The sequence below is a fragment of the Haemaphysalis longicornis genome, unplaced genomic scaffold (genome assembly GCF_048455015.1).
Source record: "Haemaphysalis longicornis isolate Haplotype H1 unplaced genomic scaffold, Haemaphysalis longicornis Haplotype H1 scaffold_6, whole genome shotgun sequence".
NCBI classification, from domain to species: Eukaryota; Metazoa; Arthropoda; class Arachnida; order Ixodida; family Ixodidae; genus Haemaphysalis; species Haemaphysalis longicornis.
In genome coordinates this window covers 185,763,563-185,776,276 of record NW_027526407.1, presented here as the reverse complement: position 1 = coordinate 185,776,276, position 12,714 = coordinate 185,763,563, and the positions used below count along the sequence as shown (strand labels likewise).

Here is a 12,714-nt window from a genome sequence, read left to right as displayed (position 1 = left end):
TACATTACGCCGTCTACAAATTCGTAAACAATTTTAATGAAAAAAATTGCTTGAATGGTCAGTACTAAAACATACGCGGTCTTTTAGTACTAACAACTACACAGCGTGCTGCAACCGTTTGATTTCGTAAGCAACTCGGTAGTAACGTGGTATCCTGTTACACATGTAGTTTCATTACAGAAAAAAATTAGTCGACATAGCGTCCTTGCTGGAGGAATGTACAAGGGTAGTACAAAGCAGGCGGAATGTAGTCGAAAATCTGATATTATTGCGAAAGCAGTTATACCTATTTTATAACCATCTCTGTTCTTTCGAGATCCAAGTAACCGATGCGAATTAGCTCTACGTTGACCACTCAATTGTTGTTTGTGCGTTCTATGAAAAACCCACGCCTGGCTCAGCATTTATTAGGGTTATCGGTGGGAAAGTAGGGGTGCTTTGTTTCTTGAAATAATTTTAGGATCATATGAGCTGACAACCATTTACCGTCAGGTCAAATCGTGAATTTGATTGAAGATCCAATCTGCATTCTCGAAGCGAAGGCAGTACTTTACAACTACATATACATGCTTGCTTTGCTTAATATTGTCGCCCTTCACGGTCGCAATCTCAGTGCCGTCGCCTTCATTACAGTCGCGGACCCCTCTTAAATTCGCGGCGCCCAATCGGACTGAGTTTCACGATGTTTTTTTGAATGTCGCGTCCCCGTTATGCTCAGTGGGCGGGCTCGAAGATGACGGCGGAACGGCCGTTTCCTTAGCCACCGTTTTGAGTGCGCATACACGCACGCACACGCGCATGCCCACACAAACACGCGCCCACACGCACACACGCACACGTACACGCTCACGCACACACGCACGCACACACAAACACGAGCCCACACGCACACACGCACACGTACACGCTCACGCACACACGCACGCACACACACAAAAACACAGACACATGCACACTCACCCGCACACGCCCACGCGCACGCGCACGCACGCACACACATACACACACATGCACGCACAGGCACGTACACGTTGGAGTAGGTGGCTAAGACACACAAAGACCGACATTGCATGATGGTGAATTTTGCAGCATAATAGCTTTAAATGTTTGCCTAATGCCCACTGAAAATATATCCTTAAATGTCTTTCTTGTCATATTTTCTTGACATGAAATGCATTGAGTTATTCTAGGAAGGCGTCGTAAGTCCTAACCAACGGATTGAAGCAGCCCCGCACATGGAAAGAATTGAGTATGGAGCCGCGGCTCATGTACTTCACGACATTGAAGAAGCTGAAATGTTCGACAAAGAACTCTTCGTTTCCACCACAGGTGCGTAAATTGTCTAGCCACACCATGTTTGGCAGTAGACGTCGGACAATGGCATCATTCATTTACAATGAAGTATTTGTAGTAATGGAGTTGGGAATAAATAAATTGCCTACCACGGTATGCATATTGACAACAGGATGGCAAACACAGTGTTTTTTATTTTTACCAATACAACAACTTTGTATTAGTACACGCTGTGTTACGAAAACACCAGAAGCATGGCTTCTCCTGATGGTGTGTACGCGTCCTTTGTAGTCCCGACTAATCGGTCCACAAAAGCGGCAGCGCTCCTGTCATTGAACCTGATATAACCTCTCTTACCACAACTTCACGGTGTTAATAGCTTCCTAAATAGGGAGGTTTATTTGAACTAGTTTGAAAGCAAACAACCAAACGTAAATTCATAGAAAAGAACGCAACCTTTGGTAAGTTTGCGTATTTGTCGCTGAGGATCACGACAGTTTATTCGCACCTAATAAAGTTTTGCATTAGCCATGAAAGGGCTAGCAGTTATCGGGAGAGTATCCGCCTAGTTTTTGCATTTTGACTTCGCCAAACTAACGAATAAGTAAGTGGTTTAAATCGAATGTCCACTCTCTCTCGCCAGACAGCTAGCTTAGCGCTTAAGTTCCTAAAAAAGATTATCTCTTTGGCAGACCTTCGCAAAAACCTGGTAACTAGCCAATGTAAAAATACTTAAACTACACAATACAGTTTCTCAGCGTTTTTACAGCGAACAACAGCCAACTAAAGAGTCCTCAAATACCAAATATCATTTTTGAGTCACAAATTAGCACCTAGTCGCCAAATGTACCCGCCTAAGGCCCAGATTACACACATTGTTTTGGATGGATTTTAGTAGGGTGCGGGTAAAATAGGCTGACTTCTCCTAGAATTGGAAGAAATTTTGTAAAAGTAATTTCTTGGGTAAAAGCTTTGCATGAATAGCTTTGTTTATTGTGTAGTCTGCAATTGGCTTCAATATCCGCAGTACAATCAGGTCATATTTTTACAGCGAAACTGATAGCCTCTCGTTGGTCGGAAAATTTTTTGACGTAAACAAAAAACCCCGCCACGACCCAGCAGTGCTCGCCTAAGATGAATGACCGCTTACGCGTCAGACTAATCAGGCGTGAAACACACAGCTTAGTATTCGTCCAAAAAATCACAAAACTGGCATTAAAATCACAAGATGAATGATAAAACCCCGGTGAACAATGAGACCCCCATGTGTTCCCGCAAAGACTAGGTTTGCAGCTGCTCTCGAAAGGGGACGGGAGTTGACGTCATTTGGGGCTAGCGCATGCACAAGGTGAGTCAGGCCCCAGCAGTTCTCAATCGAAGCGGCAAACCCATGCATTTGGACCCATTTTTTGCCGCGAAAGAAGCCGAGCGCCAGCGACGAGGCCTCCTTGACAACGACAAACTTTTTATGCCCATCATCAGCATGCGTAATGATTGACAACAGCTGCGCTGGACATCCACTTTCGCCGAGGGAGAAGGCGTCCATTTTATAGGCAATCCCCAACCTTCTCTATCAGGTATAGGGTTCTTTTATTTTTTAAACGTGATTGTCCAGTGTGCCTAATATCATTCCAATGTCTACTGTAATCAACAACGACACGTCACTCACCACCTAATGTGTGCGTGATGTAAAAATACTCAAGGCGAACCTTCTCTTTTCCAGAGATGGTATTGACGAATGAAGGCGATCGCTGCGTCGCCCTGAGAATTTTTTGCTCTTTTCTCCTACTCCAAAAATACCTACCGCCGTAGGCGCTGATTGTAGGCCCTAACGCGCCAACACAACGCAGGCGATGAGGCGCGGCGTAGTGGAGGGCTCCGGATTAATTTTGACCACCTGGGATCGTTAAACGTTCGCCGAAATCTCGTACACAAGGGCGTTTTTGATTTTCGCCTCCATCAGAAAAGCTGCCGCCGTGGACGGGAATCGAACCCGTGACCTCCTGCTCATTAGCACAACGCCTTAGCCACTGTGCCACCGTGGCGGGTCTTCTAACAGGGTAGTAACCGTAATTTTTCGTAGCCAAACCTTCCTTGGTGAATTGTATAGCGTAAAGGTCCTTCTTCTGACCAGGCCATCTCCATTACAAAAAACCTTTATTCGCGATCAGAGTCTCGCTCGCAGTTAGAGCACACTTTTATGGGCTCATTATTTACACCTAGTTATATGCTTTTGTCCATAGTCAGCCTTATTCACTTTTTTTCCGTGCGGTTCACATATTAACCGCACCGTACGTGAAGTAGACGCACAGAAATGACAACTACGCTGTATTTTATTCTCCGATCAAAATGCAGGCAAAGTTATTTTGCGAATTTTTTTTTTGAGAAAACTATCCTTTTTTAAAACTACAACATTGGTATCTTTTTTTCCCCTGTTTCTGCGATCAACTTTCTCGACGGTTGTATCCCAACATATCGCTGAAACAAAGTTTAACTTGCTGATTTCCCGACAGAGCCTGATTCTCCGATTCTTACATACTTACTACAGTAGTAAATAATTCATATTTTTTCTACCTCCTTTGGAATTATCAAAGTCGTTACGGTATATTTCAGAAGACAATCCCTCTTTCAACGTTTTAGTTATAAACGTTTGGATTGGATATTTAACGTTTGAGCCAATTGTAGATGAAGTAATCTGTGTTTGCATGAATAGGACCACTGAGTACCCAATATTTTTGGCACTACATTTTGATGTTTTGTTATTAATATGCTTGAGTTTGCACCATTATACGTGGAACCTTGATCATAGACTCCTTACCTGGACCAGGAAAGCTAAGCGTAATAACTACTAAAACTCAGCAGTGAGTAAACCTGCGAAAATGAACAAAACCAGTATTGCTTTGACTTGCAAGCATGTATTTTTGCAAATATGGGTTTGTGCAATGAAAAAACTCGAGACTGAAGGATTGCCGGTTTTTGCGAACGCTGGGAAACACCAGTTGTGGCAATGAGAGGTTCCTAAAGATGTCGACTCTTGTTCGCGCTGGCTGCTTGTGTACGGCGTGTAGTACGTCCAGCTTTTTTCAAGGGAAAAGGCCTCCCGTTTTCGCAACGCCATAAAGGCACGACAAAGTTCGCCGCTGCAAGTTCTACGGTGTTCTGCATGATTGAAGACCACGATGAAGACGAGATGAAGACGACGAAGACGATGAAGATGAAGACAATGAAGACGACGTTGTAAGCGCAGTGATGATGGTGATATCATAGAGTAATATAGGGTCATCTAGTCGTGACGAATCGCAACCGAGTGCGGATTAGTGCTCTCAGTCCTCTACCCAAGTCCGGCCAAGGCTCGTCAAACGTCATAATGGTGGTCCACGCAGGTTGCCCGGGAAGGTTCGTAGTATTAGATTGCTACTAATGATTCGGCAACAAACTATGAGCCATGACGGAACAGGTTGTATGTTAATACATCAGACACTACGTAAGGTGCACGGGGACTAGACAAATACAACGTAGCATCTGGGAAAACACAGCAATAAGGAACGTACGAGTGGACTGCTACTTAGAGTGTGTCCTAACTACCATGGGCTATTTTATATTGACCAATGGTGTTATTCCAAGAAACAAAAATGCGAAATGTTCCGAGTACAGTAAAGTAGCCGGCAGTAATTTTATCATTATAAGATTTATTTTGAAAATTTAATAATTATCTAACTACAGAATTACTGTCCAGATCAATGAGGTGTCGACGAGGCGCATGCAGGTACGCACGAGGGATATCTAACTGCGGCATCTCCAGTGATGCACTGAACGCGCACTTCTTTTTCTGCGATAACCAAACATCCCAAAACAAAAACAAAATCTTGTCACAGCGCTTCTACCCGCATCATAAAGAAGTGCACTCAAATAAGATAATTAAAAGTAACTGCTTGAACTTTTACACGATGGGGGAAACAGTGGGTCACTTTCATACGGCATGAACGAAGCAGCAACGTTATGTATCGCGGCATAACAGCTGTTCTTTTACTGTATTTTTTGTGGCTAATAGAAAGAGGCCGTTCGCGGGCTCCGTCTCGCGATGCTGCGGCAGCACCGTAAAGTGGCATTTTGTATATTACGTTGGCTCCCTTGCAGTCAGAAATATTGCGCGCGCGATTAGTTTGTCGCTGAAAATACCGCAGTTAGAGGTACCTTCTCGACCCTTACAAGTGCGTCATTGACCCATTATTGATTTGCAGAGTATTTTTGAACACAAATAAGTAAATACAATTACCTAATTAAACCGCATTACCGAAATGGTTACTGGCCGCGACTCCGCTAACCAGAAAACAGTATGTAGTGTGTTTTTTTATACAATGACACGATGGCTCTTTTAAAAGCAGAGCAGTGTGAAAGAGCCATGCAGAAAAAAAACCCGCCCGCATCTTCCCACGGAGGGAACTCGAGTAAATGCGTCGCAGAGTGGTGGGGGTATCGCGTGAATGTTGCGTAATTGGGTATGGTTTGGGAATGCCTAATTGTTATTTCGTCTTTAATACTCTTATTTATTGAATGAAGGAGAAGCGAAGGCAAGGAGTGTAAAGTTCAAGTCTGTCTTTATTGCTTGGTGCCGTCAAACAAAGCGTCAAGTCAAGCGAAAGCCAAGCAAAGACGCCCTTGACTGAATTCCGAACGCGCGCTCCGCCGCTTATATACACACCGCCCGCTTTCGAGGGATAGGAGTACGGGGGAGAGACGCGCATGCGCACACTTCCGTACACAAGCGCGCGAACTTTCCATGCACCCACCACGCCGTTATCACGTGTTCACGCCCTGCCGCCGCTAATGTTGAGCGCGACGCAGCGCACGGGTAGCTACGACGCATGCGCGCACACACGCGCTCCCCCCGCACCGCCGCAGCTGTTGTTGAGGACGAGGGAGCGCACGGGGTACACGCGCTCCTTCCGCACCGCCGCACATGTAGTTGAGAGCGAGGAGGGTACGGGGGAGAGACGCACACCTGCGCCTCGACGCGACGCGCATGCGCAGTGAGCGTGTGAACGGCGCCGACAACATCGGCGAGTGACATCGCGAGCCTAAGAAATGGTCCGCATTTAAAACAAGTTTGTTCATTTCAAAGATTGCCTTGTTAAAAATATACTGACGCCCCTCTACTGAACACTTCACTCAAATAAGCTATATAATTGGGAAAAAAACGAATGTCTATGCGACCCATAGGCTCATTTCCCGCAAGAGAACACATGATGCCATCCGCCCAGCTGTGCGAATAATTGAGGCGGGAGAAAGAAAACGTAAATTAGGCACGGCTTGCAAACTTGCCGAACACGCTATTTCCGGTCAAACATGATGAATATTCACTGTACAGACGTAAGAATGGTGCCGTAAAAAATGAAACCTACGAAAATAGACGTAAACATAGAAGTACCGATGCGCACGGCTATTGGTACTGGGCTGCACCCTGGTTGTTCTAGCTGCACAGTAGTCCACCGCTTTGAACTTTTCCTATACGACACTGGCCGATTGGCGTACGCGACGTTGACTTACGTAACCCTGTTTTTTGAGCATACCTCATTTTCCACGAAACGATTACTTTCTACCGTAACAAAAGCAAGAAAGTTGCAAATACGGTCAAAAAGAAAACCAACGGCTATAAACAAGCCGCGGCTGAGTATGGAAGCGCTTTCTGGAAGTACTTGGCGTAAGCAAGGTTGCAGAACCTGATGACGCAATGGAATTTTGTTTGAATATCCGTCCTTGTGACATCATAGCACGCGTCCCGAAAACACACGATTTGGCTGGAGAATCAAACATATAAACGAAATTGATTAAGTTCTTAGTAAATACAGCATCGTTTACTGTCGGAAAAACGCTAGGGGTACAACAAAACACGACATTTTAAAAACAAAAACATATTTTGTATGCATGGTACTTTTATTCGTAAGCTTGGTTCCTTTGCGTTCGAAAAAAATACCAGCAAAAACTCTTTCGGCACCAAGCGCGGTCCCCCTTCTCACAACCGCGAAGCAGAGCCAAGCGTGACCTTGTTACTGTCACGGGCTCTTCCACCTTGGCAAAGGAGAGGACTGGAATGAAAGTGCGAAGATTATACCCCGCGGAGAGGTTGGCCATAGCTGAACACCAGGATAATCTTCGCTCTTTCATTCAAGTCCTTTCCTTTGCCAAGGTGGAACAGCCCGTGATACTAAAATGTATCACGGGCCGACACCGCCCAACCATCCAAACCACTCTGCTTCCCGTTCATGGCGTCATTTCCCGCGTGCTCTTCTCCTCGCCAGTTCACGTCCATTCGCGGTTGAAGTGGTGGGAGTATCGAATAGCTCGCGCTACAGATCCTCAGGTCGTGAAGCTGATTTCCGCCTGCTCTAGCGAGTGCTCACACGGTTCACTTTGGAAAAAAGGGAGAGACAAACGTATTCGAAGCTGCCCATGTACGGTCAGCGAAAAATGGGGTTCTGGTGCACCTGGAATGCGCTTAGACGAGTCAGAGAATGCGCAGGATTAACGGCCCCGCACGCGGGGAATGTGGTGAGTGAGGCCATGAGGAAGGACCAAGCGGAGATTCAGTGGACGAGTGGCCCAGCTAATCCATGAGAACGCTGGGCCACGCAGACGTTCACAGCTATTACTTTGAATAGCTGTGAAAGTGTTGGGCAAACTTATCCAGACGCGCCAGCCATTGAGAACTTTCAGCGGTAATTTCGCAAATCTGTGTCAGGTATAAAACCCTGGACTCCAATGAAGGGAGACGTGCCACCCCCTCTGTTTTTGTCAAACCGTGCAGCCCCAGTGGAAGCTGAGCAATCTTTCTAAATACTGGTGCATAATATTTTTGGCAGCCTGTATGTCACTTTTTACAGCGACGATGTATACGGCTAACCACATTCCCCCTCCGCCGGATTTCATTCCGGCGAAGCCGCTTGACTTTTCACCGCTTCCATACTCCTCTTCGCCAATGCTGACGCCTCGCTCACAGGTTTTATGCAGCTCAACAGCACCTATTACTTTTTCACAAGTTCAGAAATTGTCAGGTAATGCCGGTTGCACCGTTATCATCAGGGGCACTTATAACTGTCCATGTGACGTACGCGTGTCCTTCCATCGGAGGAAAACGGGCGCGAATTGAACTTTTGCCGGCGTCTACTGAACCACATATAGTTGCGAAAGCAACAGGAAGCCACTCCCGGAGGACGTGCAGCCAGCGCCGCTGCCGGCCCAAATTTCGTTTCGTCGAGGAGCAATGAAGCCCTCCCGGATGAAGAGCATTATGCCCGGTTGGAGCGCCGACATAAGCCAGTATTTTCGTTAAGATTGAAGAGATTCGGAAGCGTTATTTTCAATGGTGCCTTTCACAGCTTAGCGAGGGAACATCAGCGGTTGCCGGGTTTTGCACGCATGCGTTGGGGTGAAGGCAGGGGGTCGTGCTGGCGGAGCTAGTGCACTTCACACCCTCACTGATGACCTCCCGTTTCACTTGTGCTAGAGTTGAATGCAGACATCTTACAGCCTAATGCGGCCTGGTCAGTGCGCTTTGTGGCCGGGAAGTTTGGGTTGCTGTGTTACAGCGAACGTAACATGCCTACTACCAGAGAATTACAGAGACAGCCCCTTGTTTGTGCAATAGAATACAGCTTGTGCATATCCAAGATTTATTCACTTATTTGTTCGGAAATTCGATCAATCGGAAAATAAAAAAAGACGCCTTTTGTTTCCTCCGCTCTTCGAAGTGCATCCAGCTCTGCTGATCTTTCTTCAAAGAGCGGAATAGCACTGAATTTTTGTTTAGTTAGGGCACCAATTGCCTCTTTTATTGCGGTTTATTTTGCTCGTACGCTGAGTACATGTATTGTTCTTTCCCAGATTACTATTATTCTTCCCCATGTTTTGTAAATATGGTTTGACTATCAGTGCTAGAATCCCCACCAGAAATTGTTGCCTTAGGAACTCTGCCTTGGTTTGAACATCACCCATTGCAAACACTCGTGAAATAAACCTAAAGTGAAGTTTAATTCAAGAATAATAAATTTTGTTTGACAACGGAAGCGGTACTGTTCTATTGAATAATTGTTTTCGGAATGAAAGGTCAGCGCTGGGCCTGTTAATCTTCGCTTGTATACACTCTACTGCATAACGTGTTGTTTACTTCTGAATAATTTCAGAAAACCAACCCGCCTTGCATGAAAGAAATGGCGCCGCCACAGTTACCATGCCAGAAACAGTATTGGTTGAGGTATTTGTTGTGGTTGACACCTATCATCACACGCATTTTTCGTCGAGAGAACAGCTCATCACTTACATTTGCATCATGGTGTCCACGGTAAGGAAATGCAACGGCGGTTTATCTATGACCCTGTACGAGGATAAACTTTTTGGGAAGACATAGTATACCAACATTCACCACATACTGTCGTTTTAAAATCATTTATAAAATACGGAACAAGCATCTGTGAAGAAAGAAATAAATCGCGCGGTGGTGCTACTGCTCGATTATTTGGTTGAATGGAAATTTTCTTCAGAAAAAGGTCTTTAACGTTTAGTTGTTGATATACTTTGAAGAGCAGTACATCAGAATAAAGAATAGTTGTTTATTACTCTCTCATTCAAATCGGTAAAACACAAAAATAAATGTTCAGCGAAATCTGCAGCTTGGCATGATTTACGGGTAAGCGGGTGTATTGTGGGTGTGTGTTGCGAGTGACGTCCTGCTGGAGTATCACTTTGCAAAGCTGTATTGGCGTCATTGCCGTGGCGAATATGACGTCAGTAAAATATTGGTGTATCACGGCATTAAACACTTATGTGTTAAATTATAAAACCCGAAAATGGACGACCGAAAGAGGAAAGTACTCTTAAGTAATAAAGGTTGCTTCCCTGCAAGAGGACGCTGCTTGCTGGGGCGCACCCTTTACAGGCCGCTTGCTTCGTTGTACTGCCGTCACTTCCGTGACGGACATGACGCCAGCGAAGTCTTCGTAAATCCTGGAATAAACAACATTTGTGTTAAAAGGGGCAATATAAAAGTCGGGAACTTTTTTTGGTATACTGTATACATAAGAAACTTATATTGACTAGAGAACATCAAAACTTTCGAGTAGTACGCACAATGTTATCTTCTACAAAAATACTAGTTGCGAAACCATCACAGAGAAAATACGTCTGAATAAAGTTTTCCTGTGTCAACTATTAAAATACCACAACTCTTCAAAATATAAAAATTGAATTAAACTTACTAAACTCGAAGTTACGAATGGTCTTTGTAACTATACTTCGGCCTTATAGAATGAGACTTGGGAGGGGTAAACATAAAGTGTGCTAAATATCAATTGTATCCGCTTAGAGCATCCAGAAAAGGTCTCGCAATCCTTGATATCACTTGCTGAGGGAGCGAGTTGATTTGATAAAACATAATTTTGAACTTACTAGCGAATCAATAATAAGGGGAAAACAACATGCAGATCGATAATAGGGTATGCGCCTGTCGCAGTAACCGAATGGAAGAGCGATTACTGCAAAGAATAATCAATACCACCTGTAGCAATTCAATCGAAAGCCAACAGTCTCTAGTTGACCAAAACAAAGAAGTAATAAAACGCAAAGATTCATTACTGCAGAATAATTACAAGTACACTTAGTGTATAAAACTTGAATGGCTGACTGGTGCAACTACCGATTGATTGATTGATTGATTGACTGATTGATTGATTGATTGACTGATTGATTGATTGATTGATTGATTGATTGATTGATTGATTGATTGATTGATTGATTGATTGATTGATTGATTGATTGATTGATTGATTGATTGATTGATTGATCGATCGATCGATCGATCGGTTGATTGCCCGACAACTTGATAGAGTGCATGTTCTCAGATAATCTTTTAAACAATACCAAGGTATTAACACATCTGCTCGAGGTTTAATCTGGGCAATATTTTCAACTCATGAAGCAAATATAACCCAAATACAGTTTTAAACTTCTGCTATTGTAATACTTCTAGGCGAACATTCGGTTTGCTGCCACCAGGCAGCCAATGGTACAACTGATTCTCACTGGAGTCGAACTAAATCAGGTATTTTGAATTTTTAAAACCAAAATATTTACAAAAACCATCCCCATGAATATAATACACATATTTATTCACTGTTCAGCATGAGACATTTCTCACACCAAAAGGCAAATACATCAGTGGCGATGCAACCCTTTCACTGTTTAAAACGTACGCATATGGAAACAGGCAGCTGTACGGTAACCCGGACAGTGTTTTTTTGTTGACAGGGTAAGTATTTGCTCGCAAATATTGAAGGCCATAAATGTATTGAGGACGAACTCTACATTTTTCTCTCTCAGGCGTGACACATACTCTATAAGTCACGGTACAGCTAATACTCTGTTGTTAGGTAAGCATACCTTGAACTTGATACTTTTGTTTTCTAACCTGCATTATAAATGCACTAATGGGATCTGTCAGAGGTATTTAAAGCTGATTGCACGTGACCACTCAGAATACTGCACTGCAAATTGTTGATCTTCTGGAGGTAGCAATGAGCGCTACCTCGAGAAGATGCAACGTCTCACGTCCGGGTAGATGGGATGGCCAAGATCAACTCTATCAGTAGACAAAGGTACGTAGCGGGAAGGCCAACAACAGGTACTGCGAAATAGAATCGTTTGAATTACGGTTGGCCATAGCTGACGTGCTGGCGAGCCAAACAATTACTTGATAGAAATATTTGTATGTTGCAACACAAGATCAACGCCTGTATTTTAGGCTGCACGCAAAGTATTACCCACCTACATAAAACAGTATCATATGTGAATATGAATTGCTTCCCAAAGCGCAAACATTTTCTATAAAGCGGTATTATAATAAATGGAGCCCTTTACAAACAATGCAAAGCACACTATAGCTTGAAAAAGTTTACTTCAGAGGGTGTGCGTGTATTTGTGTCTTGAAAAACTAAAAAAAGCAGGTACGAGCGTCATTACCATTAAAGCGTGTTGTCTGTCCACACCGTCAATTCTAGGCATTGCCTACATCGGCTCGGTCTGCACAGAGTACTTCGTCGGATTAGGTGAGGACAAGCCTGGATCTTATGGCGGGATACATACATTTACACATGAAATGGCGCACGTGTAAGTAGTATAACACCCAAGTGTGAATAATGTGTGATGTTCTCCGTTAGTACATTGTAAAATAGTTGAAATAATAGAGGCTCAGGTACTCACAGTGGCCGTAACCTGTATTCTGAAAGGTGCTCTCGAAAGCGGAAATTGGTTATTTGCGCTTTTTTCCTGCTCTTCAGAAACGGGTACTTGTGCGCCATGATTTGGTTTAGTGCAACAAAATATTGCACCGTGTAAAGACATTCCTCGGAGGCATTTGGGATGTTGCAAATC

General features: G+C 44.1%; 1 protein-coding gene across 1 annotated transcript; it reads left to right on the top strand.

Moving 5' to 3' along the window:
* Window positions 1–1,235: 1,235 nt before the first annotated feature.
* Window positions 1,236–12,454, top strand: LOC144143396 (uncharacterized). Its single transcript, XM_077675159.1, has 6 exons — window positions 1,236–1,329; window positions 9,474–9,631; window positions 11,315–11,386; window positions 11,466–11,593; window positions 11,665–11,714; window positions 12,342–12,454. The coding sequence occupies exons 1-6, from the start codon at window positions 1,236–1,238 to the stop codon at window positions 12,452–12,454; spliced, it is 615 nt and encodes a 204-aa protein (XP_077531285.1).
* The last annotated feature ends 260 nt before the right edge of the window (window positions 12,455–12,714 follow it).